The sequence below is a fragment of the Podarcis pityusensis genome, assembly GCF_964106645.2.
Source record: "Podarcis pityusensis genome assembly, chromosome: 1".
Classification (NCBI taxonomy): Eukaryota; Metazoa; Chordata; class Lepidosauria; order Squamata; family Lacertidae; genus Podarcis; species Podarcis pityusensis.
This window is the reverse complement of record NC_138028.1, coordinates 82,315,140-82,331,480: the sequence shown is the minus strand read 5'-3', so window position 1 is coordinate 82,331,480 and position 16,341 is coordinate 82,315,140. Positions and strand designations below refer to the sequence as shown.

General features: G+C 45.4%; 1 protein-coding gene across 5 annotated transcripts; it reads left to right on the top strand.

Moving 5' to 3' along the window:
• Positions 1–1,254: 1,254 nt before the first annotated feature.
• On the top strand, positions 1,255–7,186 carry NUDT8 (nudix hydrolase 8). Of its 5 annotated transcripts, none has more exons than XM_081021823.1 (5): positions 1,255–1,410; positions 4,382–4,644; positions 4,844–4,976; positions 5,293–5,370; positions 6,689–7,186. In XM_081021823.1, exons 2-5 carry the CDS (start codon positions 4,388–4,390, stop codon positions 6,908–6,910), a joined length of 690 nt encoding a protein of 229 aa, XP_080877949.1. In that variant the 5' UTR covers positions 1,255–1,410; positions 4,382–4,387; the 3' UTR covers positions 6,911–7,186. The 5 variants fall into 5 exon arrangements, with proteins under 5 accessions (XP_080877949.1, XP_080877952.1, XP_080877948.1 ...); XM_081021822.1 differs by having other exon boundaries at positions 1,283–1,488; XM_081021825.1 differs by lacking the exon at positions 1,255–1,410 and adding an exon at positions 2,471–2,726.
• Positions 7,187–16,341: the final 9,155 nt, after the last annotated feature.

Below are 16,341 nucleotides of genomic sequence, written 5' to 3'. Positions count from 1 at the left end.
GCATACCTCATTCTGCTGTATTTCTAGACAGCAGCACTTAAGAGCTGCATGTTCCTGAAATAAAACTCCAGTTATCCAGTATGTTGGACTAATAAGGAAGAACCAGGTCTATGTATTCAAACAACATATATTCTCAGTTGTTATGTATGCCTTAGCTTTTGATCAGGTCACCTGTTGCTCCATGCAGATATTCCATTGAGCTATTGAAGTGGGAAGAGTATAGGTGACTTCATTTGGTTTCATTTCAGTAGAAGAAGGGGGGTAGCAGCAAAAAGCCAGGACCCACAATCCTGAGATGAGAAAACACGGGCTATGCAAAGAAAATGTGTAAAGATAATCCTTGGGGTGGCACTATTTGCAATTTTCAATATGGCCTAGCACAGTTCTAAGTCATAACTTTATTTTTTGTATTTTGCCAAAGTGTGTGTAGCAGTGTATGTGGCCATCCTTTTCTCATCCTTACAGCAGCCCTGTAAGGTAGGTTAGAGGGAGAGTTGTCCAATTTTCCCCAGGTAAGCTTATTGTAAAATGGGAATTTAGATCCATTTCTCCCTGGCTCACCTAGCATGATTCACTCCACTGCGCTGGCTGTAGTTTCAGCTGCTCAAATTAAGCAGGTTTCAAAGTTTTTAATGTGTGGGATGCTGTCAGTTTTCATTTTTAACAGCAAAAAAATTGAAAAGGTAGAATCAATAGAATCTATTGTGAGTTACAATGTAATAAATCGATCTGTGCTCAACAGTTCACTTCACATTTTTATCATAATTCTGCTTTTAAGGATATAGACATATTTTCAAGTATAGTAAAACACAAAAAAGTTTTGATCTTGATACAATCTTATCAAGATTTGGTGCTTTCCTCTCTCGCCTACAGGAGGAAGCGTGAGAGATAAATTCAATAAATAAATTTATGCTTCACTGAAAATGGAAGCTGAACCAAGGATGAGAGGTCTGGCCAGGCTGTGTTTGTCAGCCGTCCGGGCCTCACAAGTCTCCAAGCACAGACTAATGTTCCAAGTCTGGGTTTTTGCCAAGTTTTCGGGCTTGCATCCTAAATCGCTTAAGGAATAGGATCGGGAATCTTTCGGAGGCAACGCTTGCTTCTTCCTCGGGACCGAAAAACGAAGGGAGGGAGAGAGGCGAGGCGAGGCGTGCGTGCCGCCGCCCATGTAATAATTCCTTTTATCCGTCGTTATATAAGACCGCGCTTCCCCCGCTCCCCTCCCTCCCGAGGACGAGTGTGGGCGGGGAGTCGTCGCGGCCGCCGGCCTCTCAGCCGTGGGCGTGGCTTCCGCGGCCCTCCGCTTCCATTGGCTGATGCGGGCGCCTCCGTCCACCCTCGTCGGCCGGAATTTTCGGCAGGGAAGAAGCGCGTCTTTTCACCGAAGAACGCTCGTCGGCGCGGGGAAAGGTGACCTCCATGCTGTTGCCTGGCGGAAGTGCGCCCCCTTCCTCGCTCGCGGAGAGGAGCGTTTCCGAGCGCCGCCATGTTGGTTGAGGGGACGGGCAGATGGGGAGCGGCGGGAAGTTCCTCCCCGGGGCTCTTCCAGGCGCGGGGTCGTTTGGGGGCAGGGGGAGAAGCGGGGCTGCAGGCTTCGCCCTGCTGAGAGCAAAGCAGGCGGTCCGCCGAGGGCTTAAAAGCCGACCTTTTCCTCCCAGACCAGGCGCGAACAAATCCCGACCTGCCCAACGCGCCTCTCCCAGTGCATTTCCCTGCGGTTTTAGTATTTCCAAAATACAGTGCTACCTCGGCTTACATACGCTTCAGGTTACAGATTCCGCTAACCCAGAAATAGTGCTTCAGGTTAAGAACTTTGCTTCAGGATGAGAACAGAAATCGTGCTCCAGCGGCGTGGCAGCAGCAGGAGGCCCCATTAGCTAAAGTGGTGCTTCAGGTTAAGAACAGTTTCAGGTTAAGAACAGACCTCCAGAACGAATTAAGTACTTAACCCGAGGTACCACTGTAAACGCATCGCATGAGGCGGCAGTGGAGCAGAAGTGCTCAGCCTCTAAGCAGAGCTTGAATGGCCATCGGTCATGTATGATGTAGTTGGGATTCCTTCATTGGACTACGTGACCCTTGGGGTCCCTTCCGACTCTGCAGTACAGTAATAGGAGTCTTCATCTCTCTTCCCCCATAGGCTTTGCCTTCAGAGGAGCGGTGGGGCGGGGGGATGTTGGTGTTGGCAGCATGCCTTTGGTGAGGGTCCTCATCTAGGCAGTATGGCCCTGGGGATTGGGCCCAGTGACCCCAACCCTTCCTGCTTCGACTCCCAGAGAGATGTCACAAGCAGGCAAAAAGCACCTTCCAAGGGGATCTCCCAAGACATTTTGCTGCCTAAAAGATTGAGCGACAACACTGCCCACTCCACCTAAAGCCAGGCAAGTCAAGTTGGCACCTGAGGCAGAAAATCTCACAAGTACCTCCTGCCCTTGCAGTAAAAATGCGATACTAAATCAAGTAACTACTATCTTGCTGCCATTTGACACCTCAGATCAGCAGCTGGAGGCCACTCTCACTTAGTAAGGCTGCTTCCATTCAGTTGCCCCCCTCCAGTGCAAGGCTGCTGTCACCACCTACTGTATTTGCGTTTCCCCTCTGGGAGGCCCTACCTGCTTAACACAGAGGATGAGTTGCCTGCAGCTGCCCTGCCCACTTCTACTTGCTCGCTGGGTGTTGCTCCTACCATATGCTGTGGGGTCCTGCTGCATTGCCTGAGAAAGAGGGTGAGTGAGTTGGCAGAGAGAGATGTTCGTGCTTCTCTAGGCTGTGCTGTAGTGCCCAGTCTTGCCCATATTGCCTCTTGGGGAGAGAGGGAGAGTAAGAGCTCTTGCCTTTCACCCCCTTGCATGGCAGTGTTGGCAAGCCCCAGTGGGGCCACCTAGATAGCAAAGGTGACAGTGCAGAGAAAGGAGCCTCCTCATTTTGTTTGCCCATGCAGCACTGCAGACCCATTCCCTATTGCCATACTTCCCAGAGGGAGAAGCCAGGTGACTAATGGGAAACAGCAGTGACTGTTCCTTTCAGCTGCCACTCACCTTTTCACGTTCACAGGCAAGTGAGCAGCACCTGGGTAGGAGGAGATGTTTCTGTGCAACGTGCAGAGTGTGCTAAACCTGAGCAACAGCTGGTTAGCATTAGTAGGACCTCCAGAGTCAGCCTTGGCCATTCTGATGCCCTCCAAATGTTGGACTACAGTTCCCACTATGAGGGTTGTGATCCAAAAATGTGCTGGCTGAGGCTGATGGGAGTTGTAGTCCAACAATATTCTAAGGGCACAAGGTTGGCAAAGGCTGTCCTGGTGTATGCTGGGCCTTGACAGCTGCCCAGTTGTGCTGAGTTCTGGTTCCAGTCCTGCACCCAGCATCTGAGCAGCTGGCATTTCAGGGTTGTCTTCAAATTCCAAGTGGATCAGGAGTTTCTAAAAAGAAAGAGTGCCTGGTGCTAAATTATTTCAAACAGCAGCTTGGCATAGTTGCCACCTTGTCCTGGACATGATGAGCAGGACTTATTGAAAGCTGCAGCTTTCCTGCTAAATTTCTGCATGCCATTCACTTGTTAAAAGTATAGGAGACCTAGGCAAACCTAATGACTTTGCCACTTGATTTCAATTCTAGCATATGGGAGAAGGTTTTTTTCCAGAGTGAAAAAGATTCAGTGCTAATATCTAGTTCTACCTCAGGAAATATATTTTTATTTCATTTTTTGCAAGAATGATCCCTATTGAATGCCTCATTCAGAGACATTTCACTTCAGAGAAATTTCTGTCCTGTTCTTGACTCCTTGACTACAGATCTTTTGTCATAACAGATCATCTGCAGTAATCATTTTTGCTAGATCTGAATGATTTTGGGCACAGTCAATACTGCCTAAGGCAAGGCTAGCCTAATCATTAGGTGAATATATGTGGCCGTCCAGGGTGGTGCTGCAATATTACTTATATTTGTGGGTAGCTGCTTGAAAAACCTATAAAAAATCTGTGCTGAAGTGGGAGAGATTGGTTTTTTGTTATTGTTTTGCAACCTTGGATTTTGAAATGATTGCAGTTGGCCTTGGCACAGATTTGACAGGAAGACCCATGGCTTCCACGTCTAAGGACAGTGCTTGTTTTCTGAGTAATACATTTTACTAATTTCCCTCCACCCTCCTGCCCTTTCCCCTTGTACTTTAGCAGACCCTTGTGGATCACAGCCTAACAGTAAAATCATTACTGGACAAAGTAGGATGGGGCGAGTTGATGGTGTGGGAGGACCCATGTGAATATAAAATAACCAACCTCCCTGGGTGCTGTGAAGTTCAGGATTGAGGCAGGACGGTCCCCTTCCTTCTTCAGTGCCGGCTGCTTGTTTCCAAGTCAGCTCCTCCTCTTTCCTCCCTGCAGGGCATTATGCTTCCAACGCTTCGCCACTTCTGCCACAGCAGGCCTCATGCGTCCATAGCCAGCATGGGCCCAGTTCGTAGATACTTATCCTGGGAAAACGAGCAGCGTTGCCGAGGGCAGCTTGAGGCGTCTACCAACCAATACAGACAAGAAGCTGCGCCAGCAGCTGTTTTGGTGCCCCTGTGCTCTGTGGCTGGGGACCCAGCCATCCTGTACACGCTGAGGTCCAGCACCTTGACTGGTGTGCACAAAGGATCTGTCAGGTATTTGGTAGCCCCATACTCTCTCTTTTTAAAGTAAAATTCCCACCATCCTTTTCGTTTGCTCTTTCCTGGACCTCAGAACCCTCCTGAGGTCCTGGCAGTTGCCACAGCGTAGCTATTTCCCCTCAAGGCTGCTGGCACAACCTTGGTTCTGGTCCTGAATTTCCCTTTATAAAAGGATTCTGTTTTGCTCTTGCAGTTTCCCAGGTGGTAAGCGTGACAGCTCTGACCGGGATCCTATTGCCACAGCACTCAGGGAGACTCAGGAAGAGTTGGGCCTGCGGGTAGAGGAGGACTGCGTCTGGGGAATCATGATGCCTATGCCTGATAAGGTAATGTCTCTGTTTGGGGGTTCTAGAATCTCCAAGGATAAACTTACACTGGAAGGTTTTTTGTTAAGGAGCTGGGACTAATATTCAGAATGCTGGGGGGGGGGGTTGTTTACCTGGAGAAGCTATGATCATGGAATGATGTGTCAGATGAGAGTATTGCTGTGGGTCAGGATGTTCACCTGAGGGGCAGAAAGGTGTTTGGCAAGGGAAGGCATCTGGCTTGCATGAGTATTTATCACTTTGGAGCATGCCTTGCAGCAAAAAAGCAACGGGGATGTCTGGAATTCATTGGGTTTAAACTCTGGTTTCCTTTCAGACAAAAATGATGGTTATGCCTGTGCTAGCCAACTTGGGTCCTCTGGAGCGCCTGACTCTGAAGCCTAATCCCCAAGAGGTGAATGAAAGAGCAAAAGCAGCACAAGGACACCTCCTTGCATGTTCTTTTTACGGGATGTGTTGCCAGGGAGATGCTTGGGGAAAGCGCAGAAGGGGTGGATTGCCCTTTTAGGGGTTGAAAATGTCCTCAGGGGCCACATAGCAAAGTGGCTGTGATGTAAGCAGGAAAATGGGCATTGACAAAATCCCAGAATCCTTACCCTGTAATTAAGAATCTGGGACTTCATTTTCCCCCTAATTCATTAAGAAACAGTAAAAACCCACACTCACCTCTACCCCACACTACTTCCATTGTCTTCCATGGGCAATAACTAATTTATGGTCTTGTAATACAATTTCCTCCTCTTTCTCCCAAAATTAATTGCATTGCGTTTGGTGGAAGGTGCCTTTCATCCCTGCCCTTATTTAATTCCTCCCCAAGATACATATACTGTATATATGTGTGTCTGTCTGTCTGTCTAGTCTTCCATTTCTTTCTCATATCAATTACCACCCCACTTTCCCCCTCTACTCCTGAGTTCCCCTCCTGAGTTACTATCCAAGTTGCAGCAACTGAAACAGTTTGGGATGCTCACAAGTTTGTTCTTTCTTGTTAATTCCTCCTCCCTACTGCCACTTGCTCTCAGCCGTGAAAGCTGCTGTCCCCACAGCCACCATCACTTCCCGACTCGCTCCTCTGCTGCTCTAACAGTTTCAATGCCTTTGGCTGCTCCTGAAAGAAACTGTGAAAGATCGTAGTTTTTCTCATCAACCGAAGCATAACAGTAGCATGTGGTAGTGGCAGTAGCAGGGAAACCTGACTGCTCCTGAAGCAGCAGAGTAGTGACTGGTGCTGCTCCAGGAGCTCTGCGAATCCAGAAATAAACACACAGCATTTTTTATTAGCATAGCCATTTTACTTATAAGCAATCTGATTTGTGGGGACTTCTTCCTAGAAACAACACTGGATAATGTGAAACTGGTAACAGGATAGCTGGACAACACAGGTGTGGGTAAACCTCATAAAAATAATAAATTGGCAATATTACAAAAATAAAAATTACAAAAATAATAAATTGGAAAAAAGGAGCTGCCATTTTGAGAGGGGGGCGGCTTTGAGGGGCACAGAAAACGGGCTGCATATGGCCTATGAGCTACCCCTGCTGTTACGTCTTGCTAGGCCCAAAGCCTCTGGATGGAAGGCTTGCTGGGAATGAGGGAGTGGATTGTGGTGATTTCCTGGGCAGCTGGGAGTTGGAAAAGGAACCATTGGCTCTGTAGCTAAACTGGGAGATCTGTGGTGCCCGTCCTCCACCTTTTTTTCCTCTGATTTGCAGGTTGAGGCCGTTTTCACACTGTCTTTTCGCCACTTGCTGCAAGAAGAGAACCAGGGCTACACTAACTTCTGCCACAAGGGTACCTACAGCTACACACTTCCTGTCTTCCTGCACGGTCCTCACCGTGTATGGGGTCTCACAGCCATCTTCACCGAATTAACATTGGAATTGCTGGTGCCAGGGGCATACCGCAGGCGGACTCATGTGGTGGGCAGACGCTGACCTTGGCTACCAAACTCTGCTCCCCTTTTCTATGTTTGCCAAGGGACTTGGATGCAGGTGGTTCTAATCCCTTTCCTAAGTCACCGGAGTATTTTCAAAATGCAAGTCTGTCCACTCTTGTTCGGCACACAGAAATTGGCTTGTCCTCCTGCTCCTGGTGCAATTGCATTTCATCGTTAGTGGTCGGGGAACGAATTGCCTAGCCACTTCTGCTAACAGCTGCTGCCAGACTTGTTTATGAATAGACCTTGAATAAACAGACACACTGGGAACTCAGTGCAGGTATTTGTGAATGTGTTGAAGACAGAGCACAGCAGTAGGCAGTCAAAAGAGATGTTGCCACTGGACGGTAGCTCAGCTCCATTCAGTAGCACTTTGTTGACAGGTCAAGTTAAACAAGGATTTGGCAAGGATCTTAGGTGTCCATATAATGGCTCAGAACTGTGAACAAATGCTGATCCCTACCTTGTTTATGGTACCCAGGATCCTTGGCTGAAGGATGCCCTCTTACAATTTTTACGCTTTTTTCTAGTACTTGCCTTCACAACATGTTTTCCCCACCTCATGCATATGAGAATTTGTTTGATATTCAAGCAAATAATCTCCATACCCTTTCAGCCATGTCCATTTAACGTGGAAGTTGAGTTTAGGTCGTCCATGTGGATTGAACAAGAATTTCTTGAACTATGTGTACTTCAGGATCAAACCGTTTTGTGACTCGCTATCATACACAGGAATATTTAAACACCGGTTTCATTTTGTACCGGGTTAAATCTGAATTTTGTCTAGGTCACAGGCTGTGTAATTCACTGAGCTCCTGGGTCTTCAAGGCATGGGACATCTTCCCCCCTGGTCCTTCTTACCCCTCTGGATTTGTGAGGTGATCATGCACAGCTGCCCAGAAGAGTTGTCATTGAGGGTCAGCAGACAGTTTGTAGGACCAGGGGTCCCAAAAGATGCTTTGTTGAGAGGTTACTAGGGGAGCCAAGACTATGACGGGAGGAGGCTGAGTTGTAAAATACACAGCTCTCACCCTCCATTGAAGAGGACTCAGAAGCCTTGCCTCCAGCAACTTGAGGGGTGCTTCACATAAGATTGATTTAACCATCTCTGCTTAGAATTTATATCCATGAGGAAGCTTTTTCTTGTGAAGTGCCATTAACTAGGAGAGCATATGCCTCTCTGTGATAGTTTACAGATACAGTATATACAGTGGTACCTCGGGTTACATATGCTTCAGGTTACATATGCTTCAGGTTACACACTCTGCTAACCCAGAAATAGTGCTTCAGGTTAAGAACTTTGCTTCAGGATAAGAACAGAAATCATGCTCCAGCGGCGCGGTGGCAGCAGGAGGCCCCATTAGCTAAAGTGGTGCTTCAGGTTAAGAACAGTTTCAGGTTAAGAACGGACCTCCGGAACGAATTAAGTACTTAACCCGAGGTACCACTTTACTCTTAATTTCAGGGCTTTAAAATATTACTTTCTTCGGTCAATAGGTGGCAGTGCCACCTTAAGAGAACCCAGAGGGTTCTTTGGTGGTTTATCGGCTCCTTAGAGTGCAGTTTGAGAACATCCTGTGCAGTTTGAGGAGGAGACAACCAGGACACCAGTTGCGACTAGCTCTGAAGAGAGCAGCCTGCTCCTCCCAGCAACATTTCCCCCTGAGAGGAATGCAAGATTTGACTACCTCCTGCAGAGGGACAGGCAGGCTGGCCTTCCTGTTTGGATGAAATCACTGGGGCAGAAAGTCAGAGGCATGTCTCTGGAGAGCTCAATAACGGGAATCCCCTGCCTGGGCCACGCTTGAAAATTCACTGACTAGTTCCAAGAATGGGCTTCATTTGGTTCACTGGGAAAAACGACAAGCAATCAAATAACTGAAGTTCCACAGGAAAGATCTGTATAGGTTCTTTCAGGCCACTGAATAAAAGGACAGAAAAGGCTATAAACAGATAAATAAATTTCAGTGTTTTAGTATTGTTTTCCCTTTTTGAGCCAAGGGTAACCCCATCTTTTAATGCTATAGATTTAAAATGGAAGAAGAGTTATTTCTATATTTCATTACCTCCTACCACTGCTCATAAGCCTCCCCTTTTTATTGTCAACCTTGCCTCTCCCTTTTCTCCCCTTTCTTTCGTTCTCGTCCAAATGCCAAAATTAGAAAGCAAACTTTTCAGACTTTGCAGGGGCATGGCTTTAAAAAAATGTCATTACAATGTCATGTATGTCAGTGCCACTATATTAATAATGAGGATGCATTAATATTACATTTTCATTCTTAATAATAGTAAATCATTTTAAGATGTATTGAAATACCTGCTTTTTATCTGCTCATGTTTTCTCAAAGTATCAGGAAATGGCAAAGCTGCATGAAACTTAGTACTACTGATGCTACTGTTAAGGGTTCTTTGTGGAACTTTCCATAACGTTGGGGTTGCAGTTCCATTTGCTCCAAAGTAAATGTATTTGGATCAAGCTGGTATGTTTAGTAGGAGGGAATTGTCATATTGAGCGAAACAGAGTAAGAACAAAGAGTGTATCCATTTATGACAGTGAATCTGCTAAAAAGGATGTTCTAAATAGCAAAATCTATAGTGTCCCTCCTGCTGTCACTCAGTGCTGGCTCAAGACATTTTGCAGACTGAAGCAGATCCCAAAGAGCAGACCCCGCCCAGTGCAGGCAGTGCTTTAAAAAGTGTTGTGGCAATATTTAGACACCAGTTCCTGCCTTCATATTCTACCACCTCATGGTGTTACCTGAGGTGGAAGTCTTCACCCTGCCATATGATAGGGCTGGCTGGCCCTGGTTATCCTCTTTTTACTGGAAACTTTGAGCATCTCAGCACAGCTATTGTGTAGAAAAATTGAAGAAAGTGCTTGTGTGCTGTACCTTCTGACACATCTTGGCACTACTGCTGCTTGCAAGAAAGTGCTTGCCTTCTCAGTCACAAGAATCCATAGGTGCAAACACAGCAAGTATTTACTTTCTCAAATTCTGCTTATTCAGAAGAGCAGCAAGGAGGCTGTCAGCTACAGCATGGAGTGGAACTGACATTATATCCCTGAAGCATTTAAAAGCTTGCACATAACACATTCCTTGAAGAAGGGGGGGGATTTAGGATAATTTATGCTATAGAACTACTTGGATCGATTCCACCTGCCCTTTAAGAAACATTCCACACATTTTTTTCCTCACAAAGAAGCTGTCTGATGAATTGTTAGGTGTTTTGTTAAGCTTGTGTGTATGGAGTTCTTTTGTTATTTTGGGTGGGTTTTTTAAATGTTTCAGCAGAAGGATTTTAGCGTCAGGCAGTGACACTGGAATACTGTGAGATTAAAGTGACAATAATCCTCCAGTGAGGAAGATTGAATGGTGCAAGTTGACAAAACATATTGCTTAATTACTTTATCTATGCAGGTCTCTCTCTCTCTCTCTCTCTCTCACACACACACACACACACACGTGCTAATAGCAAACTCATTCTCCAGAGGTGAATCCTTAAGTAGCCAAAATAGCACCGCACCAGAGGGATGCATTAGTTATGCCCATGGTGAACCCCAAGGTTTGTAGAATATATTCCAGGAAAGAGGGCACGCTGTGTATCTGTTGGAGGGGGGAAGCTCCCAGACCCCTCAGAGGTAAATGCTGCCTTCAAGTCTTTATGCTTGTCTTTGTAATGAGAGCTAGATATTTGCTGTTTAGAAAGGACAGCTGGGATTCTCAATAATCTGATAGTTGTACTTGAATGGTGCTCTGGAAGCCAGCTTCCATTATTTGTAGATTTGTGACATTAGCACAAAATACACTAATGTCCCAGATGTTATTGGGGTGGGTCTGACTAACCCCTGCACTGCGATTACAGAGTTATTGACTTTGTTTGGTTCCCTACCTTAATTGGGTATGAGCTTCTCCTTCCTTGGACTCCTCCCCAGACTAGACCCCGACTCCTCATTTTTTAACAACTCTCCAAGTGTTGTATATCTATAACTGGCCCTGAGTAGCAGAATCGGTTGCAAGTAAGGGCTAGTCATCCGCTGAGCAAGCCACCTGCCATTACATTTACAGAGCCAGCCTTTTAAGGAACCTATTTCTGGAATTCACAGCTGAAGCTTACCAGTTGGAATATCTCTCTTTCTTTCATGTTACCCTGGTACAACACCATTTAACAGTGGCTAGCAGCAGAAAGCAAAGTCTTGTCTATTAATCTAAAGCTTTCCATCACAAAGGATTATTGTGACTGTGGGTGGCGGATCTTGAATAGGATGATGGGCTTAAATTTCACACAAAACATTCCTTAAAAACTGTTGCCAGATAGAAGGAAGGAGTATGTGATAAACTTTACAGAATATTCCTCATACACACAGGTGGTATATCTTATTATTTCTATAGGGTTTATTATTTCTATTTTCTATTATTTCTATTTTCTACTGAGGGCTGCATTCCCTTGGGGATAATATGGCAGGCACCATATGCTAGTATGGCCAGAGTTTACAGAAGTCTACCCCACTTCCCTGCCCTTCCCCTGTCTTTAGATTCCCCTCGCCATAGATCACTACAAGCCCCCCCCCCCCAACTTTGTAGCAGTTATACCAACCCTCCACCTTTGTCTCACATAAAATGTGGAACAAGAAGTGATACCTGGAGGGGTGGTCTGGGGGAGCGTGAAGGGGTCTGGGCAGCATCTGGAGGGCCTAGGTGATTAATAGTGGGGTTAATTTATCCAAATTCAAGATGGCAGCCAATGTGGGTGTTCTGTATTCTAATAAAACAGACATTTTTCTGTAACCAGACCTTTGGTTGAGTCTATGGCCTTTTAAAGGTGTTTGTGGAAGGGGGTTATTGGTTTTGTTTTGTATTTTGTGTTCTCGTGTTGCATTTTTATGTTTTGAACCACTCTGTGATCTGTGGATGAAGGGTGGTATACTGCTACTACTACAACTACGTCTACTAGTACTAATGCTAAAATGGCAGACAGACATTACTGTGTACCCTAAACATGCTTTCTAAGAGAGTATGGACACACTTGTAACACTATATATGGGTTACTATATGAGAACAGTCTGTGTGCGCACATTATAATATTGCAGCCTATCAAGCAAGCTTAAAACATACCCGGTAATTGTGCCCCATTCCCCAGCTCCTAGTCAAAACAGTTTGCCTCCTCCTGGTCTGGGAAGTTTACCATATTTTATAAGGGGTCTTATTTCTAAGTCCACTGTCTCTTAAAGCCAGGCAATTTATGACTCCACTGAGCAAAATTCTTGTCTACATTATGTAATTTTAATCTGGGAAGCATCCTGTGGGATTAGTGGGACTAGTTCTATTTAAATTTATGTATTCTGCTGAATCAGGAACTATTTATCATTTTATTTAGCTAGACCAAATGTTCATAATAATCTCTCTGAGAAACTCTAGCCAATTTTTAATACTTAATGCTCTTTAACAGTTTGACATTTTTATTCTATCTTTGGCTGCCTTCAGGCTAGACCCCTGGGCTCCCGCTGGGATTTTCTTCTTTCTGCTGGGACAGTACAACTCCTGTTCTTAGGCCTGCAGCCATGCTGGAAGCTGTGTTTCAAAAAAGCAGGACACTTTTTACAGCTAGATAAGCAGCCAGAATTCCTATCCCGAATTAGGTTGTTCATATTCTGGGACACAGGAAGGCAGAGTGTGTGGCATTTATGCCTCAAATGAGGGGAAAAAACTGCGCTGGAGAATTCTCTTCCTTTAAGTTGTTTTAAAGTCACATACAAATTTCTATATATTGGGGCTCAAGACCTGGGTTAGGGGCCTTTCACACAACTCCAAGTCATGCCGATGATTATCTAAACCCGTTCCAATGGGTTCAAGTCCGGTTTTGAGCATGAAATGGCCTTTGGTCACCCTCTAATGGGATGGCCTTTATTGGGAGAGGAACAGGAAGTGCAACAGGAAGTTGATTCTGGTGCTGTTGTTTTATGGCGTCTTGGTGCTTGCCTGCTCCCACCATGCTCAGTGTGCATATTTGCAAACAGATGTCGCAAGAACACCTCCAATACTCTATTCATGAGGAAGGAGATTGTGGCTGAACCTGGATCTGACTACCTCTTGTGGGAAATGGAAAACTGTATGTGTACCGCAGCTAAATATCGCTTATTTCAAAATGTAGCAAAACACCTCCCCCCCACACACACACTATGTGTGGGGATCCACCTGCTCATTCTCCTGAGCAGAGCGCTGGACATATGCCCCAAAGTCCTTCACTGACGGGACCAGAAGTACTTCTCTAATCAGGTTGCCATTTTGCATTAATGGAAACAAACACTCTATATTACCCTCCCTCAGCAACACCATACCGTTTTGTGAACCTGCTGGTGTTAATTCTTGTGAGGTGTTGTGTGTGCTCTCTCTGCCTCTCCCAACAAGCCAATTTTCAGTCCCCTCACAAAATTGTGATGAACTGAAAAACATGGTTATCCCTCACCAGCAGCAAGAATGCCTACCTTCCCCACCAATATATTGAGCTGCTGCTGTTGAAAACAATGACAACAGGCTTGTGGGAGTACTAGGCCAAAATGCACATGGGCATGTTTTGACTGATTTTTGTCACAGATAATTTCTCCACAGAGAAAAGCATGTATAAATTCAGTGGTGGCTGAATTTCTGTGGCACCCATTGGGATTTGTTAGGGTGGAAGGCAGGGAGCCGGAGCCACTGATAGTCAGAGCCAACTAATTGTAACTCCAGTGGAAATTTAAGTAGGGAAATGAATGGTTGTCACTAGTCCTGCCCTCTATCCATACTGCTTCTAGATGGCCTTTTGCTTTTGCTGCTACCACATTTGTGAACAAGTGGCATAATAAGCATGTTGTGCACAGGGAAGCAAATATGGACACACCATTTCAAGGAAAGAGATTTAGGTGTTTGGATTCCTTCATAACCCAAATCCATATGCACACAGTTGCTCATAAAGTAACAACTAAAGGTCTCAGATAGCTCCAACTTTGCTGACTGTTTGTGGTTGAGTTGCGAGTCAAACGTAGCATTTCCTAACACACCGCATAACTTAGCCTTTGGCCAGTGGATCACATCAGCACTCAATAAATCAGCGGGCAGGGAAATGGAAGAAAGAACTTCCAGATTATATTTCAGCCTTTTGTAAGAAAAGGTGTGTCATATTTCACATTAGGAAATGTGTGGTTTTGAACAGCTTCACACATTGTTTTTGAATTAACTTGGCTAAAAGACACAATTCAGAGGGTGGTAGAGCAGATATGAAGTGTGTCATGATTCAGCCTTACGCCAGCACTTAAAATGGTTCCACATGGCACTGAGGCTTCCAGCAGATAACCCAAAGCAATCTGGGCCACAGATCAGAGAGGCCTGAAGTGGAAGGGCCTGGCTTTGTACTAATAGAAGACAAAACAGTTAAAGCTGTCTGCATACAACGTGCAATGAATCAAGGAGAAATATTAAGCATATATTTGAAGCAATTTCCCCAGAATCTCTGAAGAACAAAATGTATCATTTTCAAGCACCAGGCAGAAGTGGGGAACGTCAGGCCCAGGGACCCAGTGTGGCCCTCCAGGCCTCTCTCTCTGGCCCTTGGGACTCTCAGAGGCTGTCTCTCCTCCCTAGGCCACACCCTCATTGGCACTGCTGCTTCATACTTCCTCCAATTCTTTGGACCCCATGGAATGTGTCCTTGACTGTAGTAGAAGAAGAGTTTGGATTTGATATCCCGCTTTATCACTACCCTAAGGAGTCTCAAAGCGGCTAACATTCTCCTTTCCATTCCTCCCCCACAACAAACACTCTGTGAGGTGAGTGAGGCTGAGAGACTTCAGAGAAGTGTGACTAGCCCAAGGTCACCCAGCAGCTGCATGTGGAGGAGCGGGGAATCGAACCTGGTTCACCAGATTACGAGACTACCACTCTTAACCACTCCAACCACTACACTACACTGGCTCTCTAGTAATGCCTCTTGTTGGCCTGGATGGAGAGGGGTACATGTAGGACCCTCTAACTTGTGTGTGGCTGGACAGTAGCCTATTGTACAAAGGTAAGGATCATTTCTGTTGCCCTGCCCACCACCGGCATGTGCCTCCCTCCCAAGTTTGCCCCTAGAGAATGTAGCTCTTGGGCTGAAATAATTCCTCCACCCCTGGGATAGAGAGATATTAGAGTTGTGGGTCCAGATGGCTGGGTCTTATGTTCCACATTCCAGAGCAAATATTGAGATGCTTGAAGTGGCTGTGCATGTTAGTACTACCCATGCCTTATGGTGTAAGCAGCTGTTTTCACTAGATAAATTAATATGCGTTTGCTGTATATGGGCATAGGCAATAACTGCTGCTTATGTCAGCCATTTTTATACATGACAAATATGAGTTTACATCAACGTACCCGGGATAAGGAGAGTGCAGCATGAGGTATATTTTCAACATTTGGAACTCAAACCAACCTAACTCCAGTTCTAATTTTGAGTATTTTTGTTTTAAGGCATTTCAGAGCAGCAGGTTACTTCTGATTCAACAGTCTTTCATGCTTTATATTTACGTACGTAACACAACAGCAAATAGGCTTAATCAGCATCGAAGGTCTTAAAGCATTAAAGAGGAAATGGACTCCAGATGTGATATAGGGAGTGCTGGATCAGCAGGGACACAAATATAAAGAAGTAGATGATCTCAGCCATTGTCTTTAGCTTTCCACTATTCTGAGCCTGCCAGTTTCATTATGGATAAAATGGTGGGTGGGTGGAAAATTTCCAGCTCCATGTTACCTCTTTGTCTGTTCAGGTGTTAGATGCACCAGGAGAGAGCAAGACCTCTGCTCTATGGTAATTTGAGGTTTGCACTAGATTAGCCAGTTACCTCTTACTTTAAACTGTCAACCCTTATTCTAGAGCATCACAATAATATAAAGTGTAACAGAAGAGGCTGTGGCTCCAAAAGGACCTCCCAGCAACCCCCCTAGTCCTATTGTCAACTAATATACTTATTCTAGTCCAGGAATGGAGAGCCTGTGGCCCTCCAGATGTTTCATGACTAGTGGTCAAGGAAGATAATGGGAATTGCAGTTCAGCAACACCTGGATGACCACAAGTTTCCAATCCTTCTTGTAAGTCCAAAGCTATTTTTGACTGGTGCCAGATCCAAGGGGGAAATAGGTTGTTTAAATTGTGGATAACTTTATACTGGTACTGGCTATCTGTCCATGTGTGTGCATTCTCTTCTCCACCATCTTTTCTTTCTATTCCTTCCCTGTATTAGGAAATGATTAAATTTAAATGGCTGTCTCTATTACAAAACCTCAAAACACATGTCTTTTCAATGTGGTGTGCAGGGCTCTCCTTGTATTTGATCCTTACAACAACCCTGCAATGTAAGTTGGGCAGAAATACAGTGACTGGTCCAACATCCCCCAGTGAGCTTAATGCCTGAGC